General features: G+C 45.7%; 1 protein-coding gene across 6 annotated transcripts in view; it reads right to left on the bottom strand.

Moving 5' to 3' along the window:
- Positions 1-25,300, bottom strand: part of FRMD4A (FERM domain containing 4A) — a 386,235-nt gene that overhangs the window by 79,609 nt on the left and 281,326 nt on the right. For all 6 annotated transcript variants that reach the window (XM_037390648.1, XM_037390649.1, XM_037390650.1 and 3 more), the window contains 3 exons: positions 18,598-18,690; positions 4,594-4,678; positions 120-176 (listed from right to left, as the gene is read on the bottom strand). In XM_037390648.1, coding sequence (XP_037246545.1) covers positions 120-176; positions 4,594-4,678; positions 18,598-18,690 — 235 coding nt within the window. The remainder of the gene's footprint in view (positions 1-119; positions 177-4,593; positions 4,679-18,597; positions 18,691-25,300) is intronic.

Raw genomic sequence — 25,300 nt, 5'->3', positions numbered from 1 at the left:
CATTTTTCTGCTGCAACTGGGGGTCTGCCTACGCTTCCATACAACCATTTTGGATTTGGCAAATCAGAAGATTTAATGCAACACAAGGAAGTGTAAAGTAAGAGAAGAAGGGTGCTTACCTGCAAGATGTATGCAGCCAGTTCAAACACCACTTCACTGTCAACCTCAATGAGTTCCTTGAAAGGTGAAGAAAACAAGAAAGAAAAAGAGTTGAGCCTGAGCTCCTGCAAGAAGGACTTGCATCTCCTCCTGGCTACCGCACGGTGAAGCATGCTTTGCCAGTTTTCTCCCCTGGCTAGGCTTCAAAGCATTCCCTGTGCTTCTGGAGACCAAAGTGAGGGAGAACCTGCCCAGTCAGATGTGGAGAAAGCCAAATATTCAGTGTAATGGCTTGGTAAATGAAGCATAACTGGATGTGCCATGAAGGGATTCCTGGGGAGGAGGGGGGAAAAGGCAGGTGGAAGGGAGAGGATCACAGTAATTTTTATTTTCTTGTGTGTTTTAGTGAAAGGTAGTCTGGGAAATAATTTTTTTTCCTTCCCAAATGTCACCTGTGCTTCAGGGGAACACAGCCTTGTCCTTGGCTCACAGAAGCAAGGAAATGAAAAAAACTGTGTTCACTGAGGTTGTGTCAAAGCCCTTGCAGAACTCCTCTGGCCCTTGCCCAGGGTAAACTCAGGAAAAAGAGCCATATTCCGTCTTGCAGGGTGGGAGCTCTGGTTTCATTGCCTTCATCCCCATGAGCACTGGGGCTGGGGATGCTTTGAAAATGAGCTGTGGCTGCACATCTTTTGGTAGATCTTCACCGAATCATTCTATAGGATCCAGCCCATGATGAAACCAGACTTGGAAGGTTAGATGAAATTGTGAGTGCCTTGCTTGGACACCATGGTCACATTAAGGACACCATGGGTGGTCCCATCAGATCCTCTCAGGACCCTTCTGCTGTGCCTGGGAGAGTAGTCACAGAACCAAGGGGTCCAGGCACTGCTCTGTCTGAATGTGTAGGATGCAGACCTGGCATCAAAGATGCTTGGGATAGGAGGCATGAGCATTAATCTTGTGGCCAGACGTGCTCTCCCCAAGTCTACGGTCCCTGCTCTTGGGAAGGTAGTGCACTTTTACTGAGATACTGTTTAGGCCTCTGTTCTTCAGCTAGAATTCCTATGTTGTCTCCTACATGCGTGGCCATATAAACTGGGTCACTGTTCAGCTCACTCCTGTGGTGGCTTTTCTGTTGCATTTATTTAAGCTGCTGTTTTTAGTACTTTATTTCATCTGGCAAGAAATGAGTGATCTAAATATAGATCACTGCTGTGATCCATGCTCCAGCCAAGTCATGACCACACCTCATTTACAAGCCACAATTGCTGCGTTGGCTTGTCTCTGGCAAAACCAAAAACAAAGGGAACAAAACAGGGGATAAGATCCAGGTGTCCTTGGCTTTCACCAGTGCCAGCTTTTTAAAATAAGCACTTCCTTCACCTCCTTCATAACAACTCCTTGGGGAGTGAAGACCAGACCTGCTACGCGCAATAAACACACCTTCCCTCATTCAGCTGAACTGTCTGATTCACACAGGCACCTGCACTAACGATGTGCATCTGCCAAAGGAAGCGGCTGGTGCAAGATGTGGATTCAGCTGCAGGCAGGGCAGAGCTGGGGCAGTCAGGCATATCCCGCAGCAAGGGGAGATATGGCGTAGAACCAGAGTGCCTGGTCTTCCTCCCGTCTTGAAGCACCAGGCACTGCATGGACAAACCTGCCTCTGCAACCACATGTCGATGCTGCGGCAAGTCTGTACTAGTAGGTAAAGTGGGCCAGAGCCCATTCTCTGGCCCTAAGGGTACATGGCACAGTATAGCTCATGACTAAACACTCTTCCTCTCTCTCCCAGTTCCAGATGGAGTTATCTCCAGTGTATTGCCTCTTGGGAACAGGTGCTCATCCTTGGAGAGTGCCCAAGCAATGCCCAGGACAGGGCTAGTTGGCACAGGCCAAAACCTGTGCCAGAACGTGCTAGTAATTAAACAGCCTAACTGACTGAGAGACAGTACCTGCCGCCAAGCCCTGTCTCATTTGGTAGTACAAATGTGGCTTGGCCTTTCTGGGCAGCTGTGGCTTCTTGGTCCTGTGCAAGGGTTTGCATGTGTGGGTCCATGAATGTCTCATACAAAAAGGTGGGTGAGGAGGAGTGGTGGGCACAGCCAGAAGAGTGCAGCACCCAACACAGAGCCAGCTGGCATCCCAGTGGACAAGCAGCTCCACACTAAACAGGCCACAGTTTTGTTCAAAAGAATTTGAAAAATAGCCCAAACAGCCCTGTGCATGGCGATGTTTGGCAGGGGGTATCTGAATAATCAATGGGGGAAGGTCTGAGGTGCTAGCATAGCATTATCAGCTACACTTGCATCATACACAGTATGGTCTTCCTGGGCTGCAGGGGAGCCTGGAGTGAAGGTATGACGGGAAGTCCAACAAGAAAACTTTTGGTGCACCAAGGAAGCTTTCAAGGTTTGGGACCCCATGTGCTAGCTGCAGGGACGACGAACACTGGCTGTGCTTAGACACCAAATCCCCCTTGCTACGCCGAGATGAATCCTCCAGCCATACTGGCTGGGTGCTTGCCCTGCATCTTAGCAGAGACTTTACACCCAACTTTCAAATTCAGCACCTTTTCTAATAGCACAGCATGGATTACTGTGGCTGGAAGTCAAATGGGGAAGGACCCGCATGGGAAGCTGGGAATCCAGCAGGGCTATTTTTGGATATAGATGACAGTCAGCTTGAATGTGCAAAGTAATGGTTTCAGGAGAGGTCAGACTAAAATAGACCAACCTAGATCTGTAGGCACTTTTTCTCTCTTGCCCTCCCCCCTGCCCCTTCTTCTTATTAAGGTTTCTCCAAAAAAAGAACAACAGTATAAGCTTTTCCTGGCAATACTTCAAAAAGGAACTTTCCCCAGGAACCAAAATATGATGCTCACTGAACTTGTTGCTGGAGAGGGCTGACTAAGCACATCTAATTGCAGCTTTGCCAGCGAGCAAAGCTCTGTACGGCTCAGCTCCGCAGTCCTGCCTCTTTCCTGGGCACTGGAAAAAAAGGCATTTTCTGGCTTCTACCCCGCATTTTAGAAGATGTGAAATTTGTCCCTGCATTGTAGGGCGTGCTGATGTCAGGAAGCGAGGCTGCAGATTGGGTGTAAGCTAGTTGGCTTAGCAGGTCACAAACCTGCCAAGGGTTCTGGGATGGTGGTACAATCACTCCCTGATTACAGCTGTCTTTTCATACCACTTCCTCCCTGGCAGATGAAGGTGAGTCACCAGGAATGGCCTCTGCCAGCACAGAGGAGGGATCCTCCCAGGGAATCCCAGCTGCTGAAAAACCTCTCCCAGTCCCACACACCAAGCTGCCTGTCCAGCACACCTGGCTGAGTCCACAGGCAGCCAGCTCTACCTCAGCGGGTTCTGGGCCTGCTTACTTGTCTGACCCTGCCCTTTTGCTTCTATGGTTGGCTTGTGGCATCGGAGGGATGAGCTTCACAGCTCTGCGGTGGGCACTCCAGCAGGGGAGCAGAGGCCGTGCCAGGATGGCCTTATCTCTGGCACAGGATGGCCTTATCTCTGGCGCACCACGGAGTGCTGTGCAAGGGGCAGCTCTGAGTTACAGCGCTGGTGACAGCAGGCTGGTGTTTTCAGTAGCCTACCAGGCAGGGCTATTCCTGGTACAAAAACATTTCTCTGTGCATGGCTTATTCCTGCACAAAGTGATCTTAAGTACATACCCACAGACACCCTTACCCCTGCTCACACACATACTCACTCCCCCTGTCCCACAAAGACTCGGTCACACACATGTAGTCCTTCGCATCCCTAACCTGTTTACACACTCACACTCTCAGAGAGGCGCGAACTTGCACAGCTGCAGGCCCACATGCGTGCGGTCACTCCCCCCCCCCCCTCAGCCCCCCATGCCTACCCCCACTCTCGCACCCACACAGGAACCTGCTCTCACACGTCCCTTGCACACTCTCTCACACAGGTCCCGTCTCACACTGCCACCTGCACTCCCACACGTCCCTTGCACACTCACACAGGCTTCATCTCCCCCCCCCCCCGCACCCTCACACGCCCCCTGCCCCCACCTCACAGCCCCCCCTCGGCCCGCCCGCTGCCCCCACACGCTCCCGCCGGGCCCAGAAGATGGCGCCCGCGCGGCAGCTGCCGCCCTCTTCGGGCGGGAACGCCAAACGGCATCCCCGCGGCGGCTTTCGAACACAAACCCAGTCATTTCCTTCTAAACAGAACCCAGTTTATAATTTTAGCAGCTGCAGGTTCCTTCCTGCACACCACTAGAGTTACTTGCAGGGGTGTTTTACCTCAGAACCCCTCTCGGACAGGGAAGGTGCTGCCAAGTGCCGGCAGCGGTTAGAGACAGAGGAGAGAGGGAGAGTGAGCAGAGGAGGATGTATCTCAAAGTCTGAGCACGACCAACACCAATTTTGGGGCAGAGAGTGCAGACCCAGGTGTCTCAGCCCACCTGGTCTGTGGGTGGCACTGAGTCAGTGCCATCCAGACCTCACCGAGTCCTTACCTTGTAGATGCAGGACTTGGCGTTCAAGAAAAACAGCTCAATGGTGGCATTGTCCTTTAGGTAGGAGATGCTTTCGATGTAGAACCTGAAAGGGAAAGCAAGGGAGGTGAGACACAAGGGGAACTAGGGCAAAACATGAAAACGCACTCATTAAGTGAAAAACGTGGTCAACAGTTATGATGAGTATACTAAAAATGAAGTTTCTTTGTTTATGGCAGACTGGGGTGGTGAAAGAGGCTTGTTGCACGGTCTGGGACATGATCAGTCACCACCACCTCAGCCATACGAAAGGAATCGGATCATCAAGTGAATGATTTTGTTTCTAAATAATCCTTTGTTTTGTTTTTAAACTTCAAATAATCCTTTATTCTGCTTGCTCATAAACTCCATTCTCCATCCCATCTTGGCATTTCTTCTTCACTCCTTTACCCAACTTGCCCATTTCTGTGCTATTGACCTGCGTCTTATGAAATATTCACTAACAGAAATATTCACTAACCCCTTCTGGGCTCCTTCCCTGCCCACTTCAGCTTCTACATAGGGCAAATTTTATAAAGACTTCTTTACATATTTTAGTAGCTATGGATGCAGAGTAACCAAGGACCTTGCACAATCTACCAGTACTATGAATAGCAGTGCTGGCGATGACTGGGAATGCCAATAATATATTTTTTTTTCCTTTTTCTGAGCTGAGATGACTTCTCAGATGTCAGTAGAAAGCTGACCTGCCCAAACCCTCAGTGTCAGAAAAATATATTCTCCTGCATTGGCTAATTACCCCAAGTATTTGCAGCTATGTTGAAAGTCCATGATATGTATGAATGAATTCACTGCTCCATGTCCTGTCTGCTTTGAAGGTTTGATCCTTTGGCAGTGAACTCCATAAGAGTTTTGTCACTGGCTTCAATCAACTCCAGTCCTTAATTCTGCCTTCTGACCTTCTGGGGAAAAAAGCTCAGGATACTGTCAAAGCTAATGACTGATGCATATGTATGTATATGTATATGCAAGTACGTTGTGTGTTCCTGTAGTAACAGGGAAAGCCTGGATAGGTTCAGTGAATGATTAAGGTGAATTTTGCATTTACTTTGTGTTTTAAGTAAGGAAAAACCCATGCATCTGTCTGCTCACCCTGTTTTATAGTGATCTTTAAGTTGCAGTACAGTGGCAGCAGTGTTCCTTACATAAATTCCAGTACTGTCGTGCCTTGTCAGAGGCAATTAGAATAGGGAGGGTGCCAGAGAAATACTGCCTGCATCAGGAACTTAAAAAAATGCTATACATTAGAAATCTGGTTTGAGATGTGAGGTCCAGTTACAGAGAAACCTTACCCTCTGACCCCGCTGCCAGGGAGCGGGGCTAGAGACCTGCTGACACTCCTGGGGCTTCACACAAGCACTGGAGGGGTTGTCCATGTTGAGCTATTTGCAGAATTGAGGACCTTAAATGTAGCCTTCTTAGGGGTAAAGGTCAAAGCTTTGTAGTGCTTATAAGTGTCTTCTGAAGACTCTTCAAAACAGTTTATTTCCTGACAGTTAAAACCAACCACTTGCTTACTAGAGTGAGAGGAACATTTTGAGCTCTTCCTGTTCATCTGCTGAAGTGCTCCTGCTATTATCCCTCCTTCTCCTCCTCCAGAATAGCTCAAATGAGAAATAAAAATAAACCCCAGATAAAAAAAAGAACCTGAACCCTGCATTTGAATGTAGGGATCATAAAGCACAAAGATTAAATTTTGTCTTGATTTTTTTTCTGGTTTCCACTGGGTTTCACCTCCTGTCCTTGAAGCTACGTCCCCCTCCCGCCCCCCCCCCCCCCCCCCCCCCCCCCCGCCAAATAAAAATATACTTGGCTTTAGAAATGCAAAAAAGATACTGCATTAAAAATGGAACCTTCTTACTAGATCTGTTCTCTGAGTGCAGCTGGCTTTCCATCTGCTGAATTCATGGAGAAAAATGATAATTTTAAACATTCTATGATTCTTGAAGAACCTCCTCTGCTTATCACCACTACAAGTGCTCTCCAAGTTGTGATGGTATGATCTTTAATTCCAGAGTCAGAATAAAACAGGAACATTTATTCTATTTTTGAATCCCAGTGAAGGTTAGCCAAAACGCTTTTTGTTTCATCAGATCGAACGAGACCGTCCCCATCATCACTAGAGGGCAATATTGCCTTTCTCAAGGCTGTAAGGATCTTTCCTGAGGCTTTCCACATAAGACACATACATGGGTCATTATTTCTACAAAATTGAGTCTCTCAGAGCACAGAGCCTGCACATGATAGTTCATCTTCACAAAGAAAACCCAATTCTCAAGTGATCTCCGGAGTGAAGAGTGTGCTGGGGAGCTACTGGCTCTCACATATGCACCCAGATAAACGCAAAACACATGCACCAGAAAATTGGTGCTACTTAAAACAGAATTGCAGAGAGAAATCTTACAGGATTTTCTGTGTGGCAAGCTCAGAAAGCCAAAACTGGTGCAGACTCCCCTGAATTCACAGCTGGTGCTGCAACACAGAAAGGGGAGGGAAAGATCCTTGCAGCCTTCTTTTGCACTGATGTGAACCTCTGTCAGACCTCCTCCTGTTACCACCTTTTCCAAATACAGTGAAGGAAACGGCACTTCATGATGACCAGTGTCAGTGACTAAGGAGGCAGGCAGAAGCACACAGCTGCTAAGGCAATGAACCAAGGAAAAAATCTGGGTTAAATTCCTGATTTGGACACAGGTTTCCTTTATGACCTTCAGAAAATCATTTAGCTTCTTGGGCTGTTGTGCTGTGTTTAGAAAATGCTCCTCCTTCCTCTGCTCCCCTCTGTCTGTTTTGCCTGTTAAGCTTCTAAGTCCTTTCTTATGGCATGTTTCAAGATCATCAGTTTTAAGAGGCAACTCTCAGATTTCTGTTGAGGGCTCCCCTGAGAGCAGCATTCCTCCATGTGGTGTGAAGATGATGTATCCAGGAAATAATGGATGGGCTGCACAGAGAAACAGGCAGTACAGTGTGTCCAACACCTCTGCTCTGCTACCTACATCTCTTGCAACACAGCCAACAAGCAGCTTTGCCTCAAGCAGCTCTTGCAAGAAGTTTCTTGATAGCCAGCAGCAACTGCTGCTGTGAGAAATTAGGCAGCTGCAGGAACACCCCACAAGACTTTGTGAGTATAAACCCCAAAGAAATAATTTTTGAAAATGTTTAAAAGATCAGCTGATGTTAATATGTTCCTGCATTCCCCATCCCTCCCCACCTCTAGTAACTTATAATTCATCACATACATTTTCTAAGCATTAATTAAATAGACCAGTGAATATTATGCTGGGTAATGAACACAAAGTGCATATCGTGACTGCTCCCTCTCAGCAGCAGGAAAATAATAATGAGTGTTGCAGAAAGTGTCTTGGAAGACTTCAGAAGCGGCTGCATGTGAAATGTTTAGGGCTTTTTAGCTGCAAGGACATGTCTCGTACTGACCAGATTGCTCTATATTAAGTGTTGGGTAACTGACAATTTGCTCTGAGACAGCTTAAGCCCCCTCACACCATGATGAATGGCAATTCCCATCGTAGCCAGCCAAGCACAGACATTTATACAGCAATGCTTGTAAGAAGCAGCTGTGGAAACTCCTGGTCCGTGGGTGAAGGGGAACTGGCACTAGCGTAATTTCTCCCTTGCACTACACACAGGCCCACCTCTGACTTGCAGCAGGGAGAAATGCCTGACTGGGCCCTGGTCTCATCAGTTTGATCACTGGTTCTTCAGGAGATGGAGAATCCCTGGCCACTGGTGCTGGCCTCATACGTGAACTCAGCTGTGTGTGTGCAGATGAGCAAATTTAGCAGTGTTGGGAAGATGCTTGATCACTAGCACTTCATCCTTGCAGGGGGACAGGAGGAGGACTTATCAGGTAAAAGGTCTCCAGAAGCATCTGAGCTGGTGGTGTGTTTGTGTGGACAATGAGATTTGAAACGAGCAGCACTCCCAAACTCCACACACCAAAAGAAGCTGTCAAACAAAAAATACTTTGCATTGTCTCTAACACACAGCCCTGGACATATACTGTCAACCTAAACTTGGCCATCTGTCACCTACCAGGGACCAGGCTCTGAGCAGCTGAGTTCCTGACTATGTAAATATACTGTTGTAGCATTCAAGATCACAAGCCCCTGTGTATACTTCCAAGCAAAACATACCAAATGGTAAAAATATTTCACTGTGGTCTTCAACATAATCATATTTTGAAGCATGACCGCAGCAAATGGATGTCTTGTCTACTTTAGGTGTAGATCTGTCCTGGAGCAGTGATATCATCCTACTTCTTGTGAAGTTTGATGCTGGTGGGAATGAGCTGGTCCAGAAGGCTCTAACAACAAAACTAACAATTTTTTCACCAAAAAGAAATACTCCAAAACTCCCCTTCTGGTGCAGTGGTGCTTTCTTCCAAGAAAATTAAAAGAAAACATTGAAAGGGCATTGGAAGACCTCAGAAAGGTTTCAACACTTGCTTTCGCTGAGGAACAGCATCTTCTTGAGGAGAGGCCCTAACAGAAAAAACTAATTGAAACTGGAGCCCTGACTAGGACAAAGGGTCGTCTGCCAGCTGGAGAGCCCAGGCTAGGCAGGGGCACAGCAAACCACTCTCTTGTTACTGTCCTATGAAGCCTTACTCCTCAGCAGTCTTGCTGCTTTCAGAGGAAGGAAGTGGGGTGGCCGCAGGGACACAGGAGGCAGCTGGGCAAGGAACATGGCAATGCACATGCCCCAGTTGTGCTGGTACAATGGTGTGTGAGAAGGCTGGTCAAAAGAGGTGAGCAGTGCCAGGCAGTGATGGGGAGGCCAGGGATGGTACTGAGGATGTTTGCTGCTAATCAAGGTGACTGACAACCGTGTGACAGTGGTTTCTGGGTGAGTTCCTGTCTTTTCCAAAGGGCAGAAGCTGGGGACTCAGTATTGGCCAGCGGGGTACCTTCCCTCCAGTCCTGTGATACTGCTTCCATGCAGGGAGGCAAAACACCCCTCTTGGGCCTATTATAAACAGAAAATGGGAAAAATTCCAGAATAAAAATCCCAGGTGGGTCTTCTCTCTTGTGGTGAAAACATTATTTTTCCCATGAAAAAGGAGAAAAAAGAGTAAAACCAGATTTCATGGAAGATAGTCAGAATGAAGCAAAAGGATTTTGGTTTTGATGTGCACTCACTTTCCCCAGTGTTTCCTCCTGCCCTAGGTGGGAAATGCACTGCAACACAAGAGAAAGGACTGAAACGGGCAGGGGTGTCTTCCATGTCCTTCCCAGCTGGGTGACTCTATTCTGGTTAGGATGCAGGACAGAGCTGTCAGCAGAGCTCCTTGGCTCTGTCAATGGACTGCCTCTTCTTTCATTATTACAAAGCAGTAGATAAAGGAGAAGACCCCTTTTCTGCCTCATCCATCCTGGTGTCTGGCTCATTATCCCTCACCATGTCATTCAAAACCTGAGAGGATAATTTGAAAAATATGAAGCCATTGGCTAACCAGGAAAAGAAAAATCACATGCATCAGCATAATGGACTTAAATGCAGATGTCATTATGTCCAGTGTCTCATGCTAAATGAGTATGCTGAGCAGCTCAGGCTGCAGAGCTCCTTTTATATGCCATCCCTGTTTGCTAATTGTCATGGGTACACACTTTTATGTGCTGACACTTAAAGTAGACAATGGTCACACTAGTTGACCTGTTAAATTATCAGCCAGGAATGAAAATCAGTGGTGCTAAAAAGCTCCATTTACCTCCCTTCTGCATTTATTTTGATTCTGATCCCATGTCCTGTCCCCTGTGTTTGTGCCATGCTCAGGCCCCTGCCACCTAGCACCTGGGACTGGTATGCAGGGAACAGGACACAGCAAAAGAGACCTATGTCAACTTTTATGTGCAAGAAAGCCACAAAATGGTAGGTGAATGTGATACCAGGAATACAGGGAATTGCAGCTAACAAAAAAAAGGCAAAAAAAAAGCAAAAAAAAGCTGTGGATATTCTTTAACCTGACTCCGTTCCCTCTCTTTTTCCCACTGTACTATGTACACTGAACTGTACTGCGAAGGTGTTTGCATCTTTACTCGCCACCCATCCATTTTCCTCAGTGTTTGTAAGAGGTTGGCCCATTGAACTCCTGTAAACCCATGTGTTTTGGGGATACTTGCTCATTCCTATGCCTTATCTTCTCCGTGTACAAAACACTAAGGGATTTGCTTTCAAATATATAGAGACCATCTCTCTTCCTGGCTGTACATCCTGGAAGTCTTTGCAAACAGCAGAGTGCTCCAATATCAATGCAGAGAAGGGAAGGAATCAAGGTGGTAATTCAGGCACATTCCTTCCTGATGTTTGGTTACAGCATCAAGCATCACCTGGAAAGGCACTGACCTCACTACAGTCCCCTGCCCTCCCAGTGGGTGGGGAACTAGGTCTGAGCAAGCCATAAAAGCAGCAAGTCAGCTCAATTTATTCTGCAAATTGCTCCACCCCTGAAATGTCCCATGGAGCTTAGTTTGCAAGGGAAGTGCATCTTTGTACAAAAAGGCTGTTGCAGCTCCTCTTGGCTTAGAGTGATGTTATCTGTCCCAAGTATGAGGTGAGAGCAGTGACTGAACCACAGCATCTCACTGCCTTCCTCCCCTCCTCTCCCTCCGTCACCAGGGTAACTTCTCCAGACTCTCCTGAGCATCAGCCCAGTTCTTCCTGCTTTTTGATCCTTACCAAGGGTGACATCTTGGTTGTTAGAGGTAACTCACTGGCTGCACTGTCTTGCATAACACCATCCCTCAGCATTTGTGGAACGTTTTTCATCTGAGGATCTTGAACCATTTCAGGAATAGAAATACCTCCAGCCATTCCACTGTGTTGTCAGCAGCACACAAAGCTGTGAAAGCTGCATGGGCTTTACTTACTGGCTCTACTCCTTTGTTCAATGGCACAGTGACGACCCCTCATAGCCGACCTTTCTACTTGCTTCACTGATGACAGCAAATCACACCCACTGGTGTAAGGTACAATGTCTGCATGGCTTTGACCCAGTGTAGGCATTGACATAGCTGTTGCTGCTTGATCCAAATCTGGTACAAATCCTACACTGACAGCATCCATCATTTCTGCATAGTACCTATCATGCTGTCTAAATGCTTCCCAAAATTAGACAAGACAATGCTACTAGCATCAACACATTCAAAATGTGGCTCAAAACAATAAATTTTTAGAATTCTGTTTGTTCTTCCCCCTTCGGTGGCTGAATGGAAAGGAAAAACAACTTATCCCCTTCTCTAAACATAGCTCACTTACACAAATATATTCCCAGTTAAGCAGAAAACAGAAATGGTGTTATGGGACTCAAGAGCCAGACTGCTATTAAGATGTGCGTGTAATGGATGACTTAGCTCAGAGCTGTGTGCTAAGTAGCAGAGCCCCATTAGTTCCCTTCCTCAAGCAAAGGTCAGTTTTCACACAAGTAAATCTTCTGACTGGACAGAAGTTTCTCATATCTCTAAAGAGACTCTGAGGAGCTAAGCCTCCCTGCAGGCAATTTATTACACCTTCCCCCGGGTGAACAGAGCAGGGGGCCACCCTGAGAAGGCTGCAATAAATTGTCTGCAGGGAGCCTTGTCTTCCAGCACAAACAAGGTCTGAGCGACTGTATTTATACACTGCGGCTGGGCGGGAGGAGGGGGTTTGCAGGGCTGCTGGCTTTTGGGGTCTTCCTGCTTAGTGTACACACAGCTGACACACACCAGCCAGCAAAACACATGCTGTACAAAGAGACTCAGGTTATGGCACAGTTTTGCTGGACTTTAGAGACAGAGCAGCTCATGGGAACCCCTTGAAGCAGCTTGGTTAGACTGGGTTGATTATGTGGATTTAATATTCTGATTTTTTGCTATTGTTTCAGCAGCACCTCAGCAGTACATGGAACTGTGGAGATATAATGTGAGTAGGAGATGGCTCTTTGTGTTCCCTTATATGTAGCATAAATTGCCTGGGAGCTTGCTATGGGGAGTTACTGGCTCAGTACTGGCAGTGAGAGCGGGTGAAGGAGACAGCACAGCTGGAAGGAGCTCTAAGAAAAGCCAGCTAGCTGTGAGGATGAAGACAGAGCATTCCAAGGTACTGAAACATCTCAGGGCAGTTCCTCGAACTCTGCTGGGATGATCAAGCTCTATGGTAATGTGGTGTCCAGCACTGCCCTCCTTGCAGCTCCCCTTGCAGAATGGTCTGTAGGTTACAGGGAAGAACAGAGGAGCAGAGATTTGTGTATATTTTCCCCCAGCATCTTCTCCTCGGTGCTAGCAGGTGAGATGAAGCATATCCATGGGTCAGAGCAAACTGCCACTTCTCTCTCCCTCCCCTGGCTGCAAAATTGATGTACTTGATAATCTCAAGCCTCTCTCCCCAGTTCCGGTAAACCCCTGTCTCACACCATGGGGCAGAGAGAGGGCTGCTGCTTCTTCCTCCTCAGAGGGGAGAAGCAGGAGCTGGTGATTCCTCATTTTCTGTCTGGAGCAAAGCGGTGGAGTGCCACATACCCCCCTCTGATGCGGAGAACTGTGGATGGAGAAACACAGCCCATTACGTGTGCGACAAATAAATTGCTCTGGTTAATTTAGTGTGGTTCTATTCCACTCTTCCTGCCGTAGCAGGCTGCTGTCATCACCACCCCCTAATCTAATTTCTTGGAGAGGAGCAAAGCTGAGTGGAAGTGAGTGGTGCACACAACCATAGTGGGCTGGCATCGCTGTGTGAGTGAGTCGGGAAAGGTGGGAGCAGCGTGCCGTGAATCTGCACCCCATACATGTCTTCTGGCCAATGTGGGAAGTAGTAATGCATTTCAGCAACAAGTTGTAAGGTCCATCTAGCCCTACGAACAACCCATACTAGCAACGACTGCCTCTTCCTTCCAGGGTCAACTGTTTGGTCTCCTGCTTCTTTTAGTTTAACATTAGTCCTTTTCTAATGGAATACAGGTTTAAAGACTGGGTTATAAAGGAGGGCTGAAGAATTAAAATAGCATAAGGCCTTAATAATGCAGCTGAAATCTGGTCCAATTCCATTCAGGTAGTCAGGCAAAGCCTCGTAGATCGGAAATGCCTCCTCAACCCTGGCTGTGCCAACTCTGAAATAATATTCTGAATTTATAGGTTGCCCTTGATGCCCACAGAGGGGATTTATCAGGTGAAAAGACATAGCTACAATGTAGAAGCCTACATCTGAGCAGGGGCCTGAGGTCTGAGAAGAGACATAGGCATTTTAGACTGCAACTTACTGAATTCCAAAGCAGTCATCTAAAAGGAGTCAGATTAATTGCTCCTGAAAAGTGCCTATTTCTTTCCAGTGGTTATACAGGGAGGCTACACTAATTAGCCCTAACACAGAGCCATATACCAGGTAAACATCTCAGGTCTGGTGTGGTGAGTCCTGTCTCAGACATCTGTCCCACCTGCCTCAGACCTGGACCACTGCCAGTGCACACAGAGCTGTGTTCCTTGAGGTTAAAGAAAGCACTGAAACACATGAGCTTTGCGCTCTGTGTTTCAGTGCTGGACTCTTATTTAAGGCCACTGGTCTGTAGTAACTGTGGTAAGCTGACAAAATGTCTGGCCTCAATACTGAGAGTCCTGAGCCCCCATGGCTCCCATGCTGACTTCAGCCTAGCCAGTATGTATGAACACATGCCAGACATTGCTGAACACAGGCATTCCTTTGTGGGAATACTGCTGGGCCACAGATACAAACTCAGCCCCAGAGTGTATTTGGATACTGAGGATTTATTTCACATTTTTTTGCATGCTTTTCTGAAAGAAAAGCCTTTCCACGTGAGAGATGTTCTAATTTAGCATGACGACTTCAGCAGTGGCTTGTCACTGTTTAGCTGGTGGAGCTACTCTGAGGAAACATATATTCATTCCTGGGAAAAGATCCACCAGTGAAGTGAATTATATTTGCTAAGCTTGTTCATATAAATTAACAGCATGATAAACATCCAAAGATAAAGAGATCAGACCCATGCTGGTGGTTCCCTAGCTAACGATTGCTAATCCCGCAATGCCGTTGTTTGAGGGTGAGAATTCACTGCAAAGCCTGGCCAACTTCACTTTCCCTGAAAAAACAGCGTATCTATGCTCTGGTCCTCTGTCACCTCAAGATTTACACAAAGGGAGTAACTCTGCCTTCCTTCAAAGGGAGTAACTTTGCCTTCTTTCTCCTGCCTGAGTGAGTCAGAGCAAAATGCCTTCACTGCCAAAAATACAACAACCTTAAACTGGACCCCTGCTAGCTCTGTTTTCCTCTGATCTCCTTGCTGCATGCATCTCCACACTTTACTTAGGTTCCTGCCCTTTACCATGCAGCTCTTGTTGTGAGGTACAGTTTTGCTGTCCTCTTCTGGTCTCAGAGCACCTCTGTCAAATCACCTGGTCAAGCAATCCCTCCTTCCTTTATCCCCATCCTTTGCTTCTCCTGCACTTTAGCTGTGGCTCTCATCTGGCTTGGTTTATCTGCACTGTAAACCCTCTGAGCCAGGGAATGAGTTTCACCTACAACCAAGCAACCAGGGCTTTAGAGAGCCAGCTGGGGAAGATAATTCTAAGATGAGAAGTAATATTACTCCCATCCTGCTGCCAGACATCCCACCTCCCCTGCAAGACACGTGGTGCTCCCTCTTGCTTTCATGTATGGCTTTAAAGCTATATGAAGGGACATTAGCAGAGTCTTATAAAATAATATTGTACAAGAATAGCCATGGGGCAGTTCACAGCTGCCCAAACAGTCCGAATTGCTTTCTAGATTCCTATGTTGCTCTCAGCGGAAAGCTTCCAGAGAAGCGTTAGATGACAAACTGAAGACAGAGAGGCTGCAGTTAGCTATGCAAGTGTACAAAGGCAGAAGCAATTTCTCCCGAACTACTGCTAAGAACATCCTTAGAAAATCCTCCTCCTTTGACACAGTACTGTAAAATTTTTGGTCTTTGATTACAGAAGTGAGTAAGGACACTGGATATCAATGTTCAACAATGTCAGACCCCAAGGAAATGTGTGTCAAAAGACAAAGCTTCAACAGTGCTGCAGAAATTTAAATAAGGGAGGAGAATTTCACACTGCTAAGCTTGTGAAACTTTGTATTTTCAGCACGGTTCTTCCAAGAAGCCTTTACTTAAAAAGGGATGCTTCCATTTAAATGTACTTTTAGAGCAATCTAAAAACGGTGGTATCTTTGGTAGGCATGTTGCCCATCAACGCTGCTGCAGGCATGCTAAGGGTAAAAACAATTTGATGGTCACATAAAAGGGGAAAATGGTTCCTCTGTAGCTTCTCCTCTTCACAAACTACCGTTTACTGTTCTTGCCTGAAGCTTCATGTCTTCAGTAGTTACCCAGTGTGGTTGAATTGTACATTTATTTCGAACAGAGGGAAAACCCACATGATTACTAAATCCTGATACAGTAAACAGATTTCTCTGTGATGAACATCTGGCAGATCCAGTTACTTGTATTACTATCTCCCCAATTAGGACCCCCAGCACTAACCTAAGCTTTCTCAGCTGCAGTGCTGGGGAGAGGTAATACAAAGAAAGGTATCGGCAAACACAGGCAAGCCTTTACCAATGATATAGTAGGTGTCATGGGCACCCTGTCCCTTAAAAATTAACACATTTGTAATTAGGTATGGTACAGCATTAGCTGTCTCTGCTTTCCACCTCATGGCAGCAGGGGAGAGAGAACATTCTGCTTATGGTATGGATATGGATGGCTCTGCAAGCCTCTGTGCACCTGAGAATAAACCCCCATCCATAGATGGGTCTCTTAACAACTGTTCCTTCAGCCTTTGCTTTAGTTCCCAAGCTAGAACTGAAACTGCTGGGTGACAGGTATGTGGGGTCTTTCCAACATCAGCCAGCTGGCTGGAGTGAATTTCTTCTCCAATTGCCTTCTGTTCAGATGAGATTTGGGGATGGACATGGGAACTCTTTATGTGCTGGGAAACTTTTGCAACCTCTTGCCAGCATTTGACATCCACAGGGGAAATAAACAGTAGAAAAGCCATAGAAAGTTAATGCCGTTTCCTAACTCTTGAGGCATCTGGCCTTCCAGTCCAATTCAAATTGTAACCCAGTGTGACAATCCACTCATTACTACCACAAATAAGAGTATAATCCCATAGTCAGTCTGGTTTTCACACACTCCCTTTCAGACATTGAATGCTGACTTTTCCCGTATGGGTTTCCCCTATGGATTGCGATTCCGGAACAGGAGAAGTCACTCATTTACCAACTGTTGTATGGATCCATAGTCCTAAGATCTCTCTTGGCTAAGATCCTGCTAGAATGACTTGTCTCCACTGTGCTGCCAACTTTCATAAAACAATACAGATGGCAATATTTATGCTCACTGAGTGGTCTCTGAAATGAGTATGAGAGTGCTTCAGTAGCACTGGTTTTCACACATTTAGCAGTTCCGCTCCTAAAATCTGCACTTAGCTCTTGCTCAGTCAGAGATTTTCCCTGCCTTCCATGGGATCCTTGTCCTAGCACAGGCTCCTCAATTTGGCTCCTAGGCAAGATGCTTGATAATAGAGCTGCTTTGTTCTTAATGAGTTAGTTTTTGCTGGTTTTTTTTTTTTTTTTTTTAATTTTCCTAGAAGTCCAGCACTTCTCCAGAAGAGCACCAAGAGTTTTGTGTAGTTCTAAGCACAGATGGATCTGGATTGTACACACGGGAAATGTCCAGCTTATGGATCTACCCTTATGGTTTGAAGCACCCAAAATGTAGACTAAGCTCTTCTCTTGGGAAACAGCAGGCCAGTTCTGGAATCATGGGGCTCTGTGCAGCCTTGATTTGCTCTGAGGTATATCCATCACTAAATATGAGGACATAACAACAAAGAGTCTCTTCTTTTAAGAAGCTTCCCTTGTAATTCAAGTTAAATGAATGACAGTCACTATGCTGGGGAAAAAAGCTTCACTCGAGGGAAGAAACTCAAAAGCAGGTCTTCATTTTTTGTGGGTACTATGGAATGAATGAGAATGATGCCAGATGTAATATAACACTGGAGTGGAAAGGCTAACAGAAGACGACACAGTAACACTGCACCGGCTAGTTCTAGACATGAGCTATCCATTATAAGCAAGTCAAACCCCTCAACTTAATTTTGTACATATGCCATCCCAACCCTCAGCTTCTCCCTGGGTGTTTTAAAGCTGCAAGAGCAAATTTGTCTTCTCAGAAAATATCTCCCTTGGAGACAAGGCAGTGTGTACACAAGAGCACTGGCAGCTTCTAGTGGCTTCCAAACGCTATCAGTTCTTCACAGAATTCCCAGATGAAGAGAAATTCTCCCAAACTACCATCATTTTCATTAAAAACTTTGTAGTCTGGTCCAGTGTAGTCTATGAATATGTTCTATGCTCATGCAGAAGCCAACTGATTGCCGTGAAATGTCATCATTTGCTGTTTGGAGGTAATTCATTATACCATTATGCGGTTGAGTCTGGAAGGCAAATACAACAGAGCTATACCAGTATTAATTTGGTCCCTGACATAATGCACACCCTGGGTGCAATCCAGAGGAAACGGATGGCTCACCAGCGAGGAAGCAAGTGTTCTCCCTCCAGGTGGCTGGCTCAGGTTGGTTCTGCTGGCAGAAAGAAGTCTTTGTTCTGCAGCCCTACCCAGCTTGGACTTCCCAGGAGTTCAAAACCCGCAAATAAAAATGTAAAGACACAACATCTGGTCTTGCCCTCATACAAGGTTTCTCTGTGGACAGCTATGGGTGTTAGTGTGGCTACTACTTGTTTATACTTGTAAATTTACACTACAGCTTACACTTATTTACACTACAGCTCAGAAGAAACCTCTGTAAAAGTGTTAATTTGTCCACAGGTGTTTCTACAGTGTGTGAAACTGGCAGCTGCATTTCCTGGCCTCTAGGGAACAGGTTGTCCATAGCTGCATCCCATGGGAAGGGCTTGCTATCATGCACTTACCTGACACAAAAGTACAAAACAACTGGTCCTGACTTTTTGGGGAAGTCATGTTCCAGCACCCGGCGGTCCAGCTGAAGCCAGTTCAAGTGTCCCCTGGCAAGAGAAGAGACAGTTTTGAGCCCAGCACCAAAGAGGATTCTCGCTACTCATGGCAAATGAGGTCTGAGGTGTTACAGAAGATGAACTGAAGCACATGCTATTTGCCCTCAGCTATTGCATGATATTTGAAAAACACACAATAAATGTTTGAGGAGCGGAGGCGATATAATCCTGGCAACATTTCAGCCTGGGAATTGAACTGCTAAAGTTCAATCTGTCAGGGTGAAAGCTGGCAGCACCAAGCAGGCAGGACAGCCCAAAATGTTATGGCTTCACCTTTTTATTACAACCCCCTGGAGCAGTTGTATCATTAAAAGTCTGTCAAGATTTTCATTAGAAATCCTTATTGCTAAGAGTTTCCACGATGCATGCAGTATTTCACTCAAGGCTAAACCTGACTCTACAGCCTCAGACAGTTTATCTACCACCCACATGCCTGCAATAGCCTCTCTAGGTTTGCCCAGCCTTCGTTATTCCTCCTTCAGAGAGCTCCTGAAAAACAGCCGCTCCATGAAGCGTTCCAGCTCCAATTACCACATACTGCTTTTCTTTTGCCTAGATAGTACCTGTCGCTATTATTTTCTCCTATAATTTATCCATTTGTGCTTTGCTGCTGGAAGATTTCCTGGACAGGAGCTCTGTTCTTTGTCACGTTCCCCACATTGTAGAGTGCTGTGTGCATGTGGAAAGTATTTTATAAATACCATTATTTGTATTACAGGGGCATCTTACTCCCCAGCTGAGATAAAGGCCCTGTTAAATTAGGTACTGTGGAAATACATAGGGTAAAATTCAGGCCCCACTGAAGCTGGCGAATGTTGCCATTGCCTTCAGGGATGCTAGGGCTGCATCCTGTGAGAGTTTTGCTATTGATTTCAGTCAGACCAGATTTCACCCAGAGGGAGAAACAGCCCTTGCCTTCAGTACTCTGCTGTCTAGACAAGCAACAGGAGAGAGAATGAAGTGATTTTGGGGAGAATCTTGCAGCAAATAAAGCAGGAAATGGAACTCAGATGTCCTGAGCTATATTCCAGTGCTTATTCGCTAGCTCATGCTAATCCTCAAGAATAATTCTTCACACCACTGAAAAAATAAAAAAAAAAGGGGAGGGGGGAGGCTGTTTTTTTTTAAAAAAGCATTAAATTAGCTTCTAGGGTTGCTACAAGCTTTAGCAGTGTACCTTGTCAGCAAACACACTCAGCTTTTGCAAGGGTCTGCCCTTAGCAGTGTGTGTGCTTTGGGCAACTGAGAAGTCCCTTTGGAAAGTAAAGGAACAACATCTGTTTAGCAATTTAACCTGATTTGTAGCTCCTCCACTCCATCTTTTCTAGAAAAATAAATAAAGGGGGAAATAGCAGTTTCAGGAGGCTCTGAATCACCTGAGTTCAGTTTGAATTTCTGTACAGCTGCCCTGGCTTATGTAGATGCAGAAGAGGTGGGGCAGCTCTGGGATCTTCAAGCCCAGGTAGCTCCAGGCTGCCCTGGAGACCAGCGGTGTGCTCACTTTAGTGCGGCATGCTGCTTTGCGCTAAGGGATTCAAAATTACTTGTGAGCTCCTCTCATCACTCCAGTGAGTTCAGGATCAGACATTGATAAAGAAGCTACCGCACCTAAAATTTTGCCATACAGAAGTCAAGCGTTCAATTTAAGCAGTCTTTGCATCTATTCTGCAAGAGTACTATGTCTCAGCTAGGTACAAGTGACCCATGTGGACCTGGTGACTTTTCAAACTCATCCTGGACATGTTCTGGTGTGCAAAAAAGAACAAAACCTTTTTTATCCCCTGCTCTGGACACCTATTCGTTTCTCTCAAAGATATTTTAACTTTTAATCCATTTCTTCTCTAGATAAAAGTTTTTTAATAATTTTTTTCTCTATTTATTCTTCTCTAGGTAAAGGGCAGCCTGAATTGTGTATTAGGAGCATAGACTTACTAGCAGTGTGGCTGCTGGAGAGCGGTGACACAATGTAGATTTTCAAGCCCAGCTAGTCATTTTATATGTCTCTAGTGCAGTGCATGGGCTGAGGGCAAGTCTGGCCAGCCTGGGACAGTGCTGTGCAGTGATACTGCCTGGGATCAGGGGTGAGGACGGCCATGGGAATGGTTCTGGGGCTATGGGCTAGCTGTTCTTGTTCTCAGCAGGCTGCATTGTTAGGCATGCAGCAAGATGGACTCTCCTATAATCACTTCTGCTGCCGGGTTGCAGTTGCCCAGAGCTAGTGCAGGATCCCTGCATTGTGCTCTGTTGTTCAGCACAGATACATAATTTAACAAGGCTTGGTTTTTAGAAGACAGATGCTCCAGGCTGTTAGAAAATAAGCCCCACTGAAAGATTCTTAATCTGGGCATCCAAAAATTAGAGGTGTCCACCTTTTCTGCTGCATCACCTTTCTTGAAATCTGTTCTTTTTCCTATGGATTTTTTTTTTCTTTTTTTGTCCTGAAGTGTAATTATGTTTCTTTTAACAGGACTCAGGAAGGCTGAAATTAACTGTGGAGGCCACAGTATGTGTGGGGATTGAAACTAGACATGCTCACCCATTTCTACCCGAAGTACAAAATAAGCATTTAACCATATAGACCATGGTACAAAACACTGTCAGAGCAAGGAAAAGCCACACTGCCTGACACCCTACCCTGAACCTGTCCAGCTGCATTTGTATCACCAAAGCAGCAGCCACCAGCAGCTGATGGCATTACACACTGGTTCCCACCCAGACCCATTTGTTGACAATGGGCTTACTGTCTACCTCTGTGTTTATTCAACAGAAGTGTCTGGCTTTGCCTAACATGTACAACGAAGGGCTGAGAAGCCATGGTGTGCAGAACAATAATTCACTTCAAGGTATTTATTTTGAAAAGACTTGCTCTTTTCATTCTCACTGCATTTTAACTTGAGAAACTGATTGATACAATCGGTATGAAAAGAATATAATGTATACGTACCAGGTTACATATTTATGTTGTACACCTACATGGCTGTGCACACTGAATAACACATTTAATTGCCACCAAGTTTTTGGGTTGAAGAGTTCCGTTGCTCTCATCTGCATGGAGCTTAACTCCAAAGCTCCTTCAGAGGAGGAAGGTCACTTAAATCACTGCCAGGAGCTAACTGCTCGCTGTACTCAATTACCACTTACAATCTTTCATCACTGAGGGCTTCTGCACTGCAGATTGTCACCTAACTCCTTGTTTTCAAGCATGCATGTGTGGCATGTAGAGAACAGCAGCAGTGAACAGTCACTGGCATCCATCTGTAAACGTGGTCTATCGGGGAGCCAAACTCCAATGCTGTTACACCACAAAACGCTTTGCTCTGGAAGTCGTCTTCCTGTCTTCAGCAGAACTATTCATGGAGCACAATCCCATGTAAGACAGAGAAAAGTACAGGCATATAACCCTAGGCATGTAGTAATCCTGACAGTTTTCATGGACCAATTTAGGCAGCTTGCACTGCGATTCCATTCATACATGCCTGTATCTAGCTGGATTTCCTTCACGGTTCAATTTAGAGACACAAAGTAGCTTTTGTTTCATTATCACCATTGATTTGCTCATTTGGCTATTTATAGCCGTGTATTCACAAATAATGGCACAAACAATTTTGGGTGACCTGTAGGGAGGCTGAATATTGGAAGCCAGATAATTTTTCTCAGTTGGTTGTACTCATGTTGGCAGTTAAACTATCAGTAACAAATATGTAATCGCTTTTAGAAAAAGAAACTGAGTCCATTTAGGTTATAGGCTGAGTATGGATTGTGGTGGCTAGGGTTTATATTGTCAATTGCATGCAGTAGTTCTGTTTTCTTTCATCAGGGCTTTCATTAAAGAGTGGTACATCAATGAATACTTTGCCTTCAGGTGATACTGTTAATACAGTTTTACTGGTTACTGTCCACTTTTCTGAAAAGTGGATCCACATTGATTTGTGTTATAAAGGTATTTGGACCAACAAACCAGCTCTCACCCCTTCGATGTCAAACTCATGTTGAATTGAGTGGACACTGAGAAAGAACAACTCACATAATAGAAACCATATAAACTACTTTACATTTCTATCGATCACAACAGAAACAAAAAAACCCTTTTAAGATTTTCTTGCTTAAGGTCTTAATCCTTCAACAGAAATACTTTTGAAGGGGATGTAAAGCTAAAGGAGCTATATGAGTTTGACTATACAGATTTTGCAAAACGGTGGACTTGGTGACAAAGGAACTGGTCTAATGCCAGAGCAGGATGTTATTCTGAGAGCTGCACCCGCCTTTGGACTGACTGTTCAACCAGGACACAGGATGTCTGGCCCCTTATTTTGGTTCTGCCACATCGCTGCAGGGTGGAAATAGGCTTTTCCCCAGTTTCCAGAGATAAGAAAGTATTGCAGGGAAGAGTGGTACCCTGCTCTTCCCTTGCCCTCCCCTTGGCCATAGGATCCTGGGCTGAGCAAGGGCACTCTCTGTCATTACCTTATCATGTTAGTACAGTCTCTAGCACAAGTGTAATACAAAAAAGAGGGGTCTCAATACCTTACGGTTCTGATCCTGTATATTAGCTAGCTGAAGAAGCTGCTCTGCAGGTTCTCCTCTGGTGAGGGACCAAAAGGGTTTGGATCAGATTTTGGTTGGACCCACAGAAAGAACCTGTGGGAAGCAAAATTTGGTAGTTCTCCATGGAGCAGGTGGCTCACATCTAAGGACAGCTAAAGGACATGGAGAACCTGCCTGTGGCCCAGACAGGGTGTCTGCAGTGAACAGAAGGGTAATCCCAACCACTTGCTCTCACTGAATGCTGGGAGAGCTCTTGCCAAGGGAAAGAGTGGTTAGCGAAGATTCATGATTAGCTGAACTGAAAAAAAGACCCAAACTCTTTCCCTATTCCTTTTCACTCTTAATCAACCAGCATATAGCTCTTCTGGATTCATGTGAAGCTTGGCCCCACGTGCTTTACAGGGACACCCTTTTGACCTGTGCTCTCCCGTAGCTAATGGCTCACACCATAAAACGTTCCTATGATCATTAAAATAGGAGGCGTTATTCTCTCCTCCATAATAGTCTGACAATCTAATCTTAGTCATGCTGAACGCAGTAATGACCCTATATTATCACAAGAAACTATTAAGTCGCCAACGCAAAGGTTGTTCCTATTGATTTTCTTCTTAGGTTGTCATGATAGAGCACAACTAATGAATGGAAATCCCCAGTCCAAATAATTTCTAAATAAATTACTCTCACAGAGCTTTTACTCTTAAATAGAAGAATTGATTTAATACTTTAGTGGCTTTTCTTCTTTCTAAACTTGCAATTTAGCCAACCCCAGACTATGTTTATGAACCAGGCTTGTTCTGTTTTAGCTGGTTATGAGTTCCCTTCACGTAAGGCACATGGAAACTCAGTGAAGAGTGAAGGAAATCCCTGAGGGCCTGCATCACTGGATTAAAGGGTTTCTTTTTGTGCGCCTGGTCTGTATCAGCTACAGGGCTGTGTTAGGTGCTCTGCAAACACACATTAAGACACTGTTTTTCCTACTTTTGGAAGAAAAGATTATTTTTTTTTTTAACTCCCATTTCACATTGCAGGTGAAAATCTGTGGTACAGACAGGTCAATTTATTTTCTGTAGGTGATATGGGACATCTATTTCCAAGACCCATTCCAACCCCCTCCAAGTATTTTTTTTGGTCTGTGTTCAGTCAAATAAAATTGCTGTTTGTGCCAACCCTACTCAAAGCTTTTTACAACTGAAGAGGAAATATTTTTGTCCAGGTTATTTTCATGGCACTGAAGCAGCCTCAATGCAAAGGTCAGACTCACTATGGGACAGCAGAAGGGTTGCAGACCAAGCTTCATATCAGCTAGGGCTTACTGGCATGCTTCTGGGTTCTGTTTAATAGATTTAATGAGGGTGTCCCCAAATTTTTCAACCAGACTGGCTGAGTATCTCCTAAAACGCACCCTGCTCCATCTTGACTACAGGACAAGGAAGTGACCAGGTGAGTAGATGCCATTACCTCACCCTCTGAAATCCCATCTAGCCAGTGTGCATCCATCTGCATCCACTGTGCATCTTCGAGCACTGCCTTGACAGCCTCTGTCAGCTTCTCATGCCTCCTCCCATCTCTAACCCAGATCTTTGCTCATTCTGTTCGACGCTAAACCTGGAAGCCCCAGGGCAGACTGGGGTCCCCCTAATTGCTGATACCTCCTCATTAGCTTCCTTGCACTCCCAGGGGAGCCCTGTGCCCACTCAGCTGAGCTGAGAACTGGGACTTGCTCAGCTGCTATCTGTTTGCACCCTAACATGTGTTTCTTGTTTTTAACCTGTGCTGTTAGGACTGCTAAGGGAAAAATTTTCATCTTTTAGTCTGTGTTGGCTTCCCTGCATGGCTTTCCTGCACCCCTCAGGCAGCACCTACTGAGTAACTTGCTCTCTCCAATAAGAAATAACGCCTTGGTGAGGCGCAATTTCCTCCTTGTGCTTTATAAATTGTCAGTGTCTCCTGCTGTTCCTCCTTTGAGGACCAGTCTCATTAATTTTTATTGGGTTGGAGATCTCCTGCAGGGTTGAGCTGCTCATGTCAGTAAGATGGGGTGGATTCTGGGATCTTC

The sequence above is a fragment of the Falco rusticolus genome, chromosome 5 (assembly GCF_015220075.1).
Source record: "Falco rusticolus isolate bFalRus1 chromosome 5, bFalRus1.pri, whole genome shotgun sequence".
In the NCBI taxonomy this organism is placed as follows: Eukaryota; Metazoa; Chordata; class Aves; order Falconiformes; family Falconidae; genus Falco; species Falco rusticolus.
The sequence above is the reverse complement of the archived record's forward strand: the minus strand, read 5'-3'. Positions and strand labels throughout refer to the sequence as shown.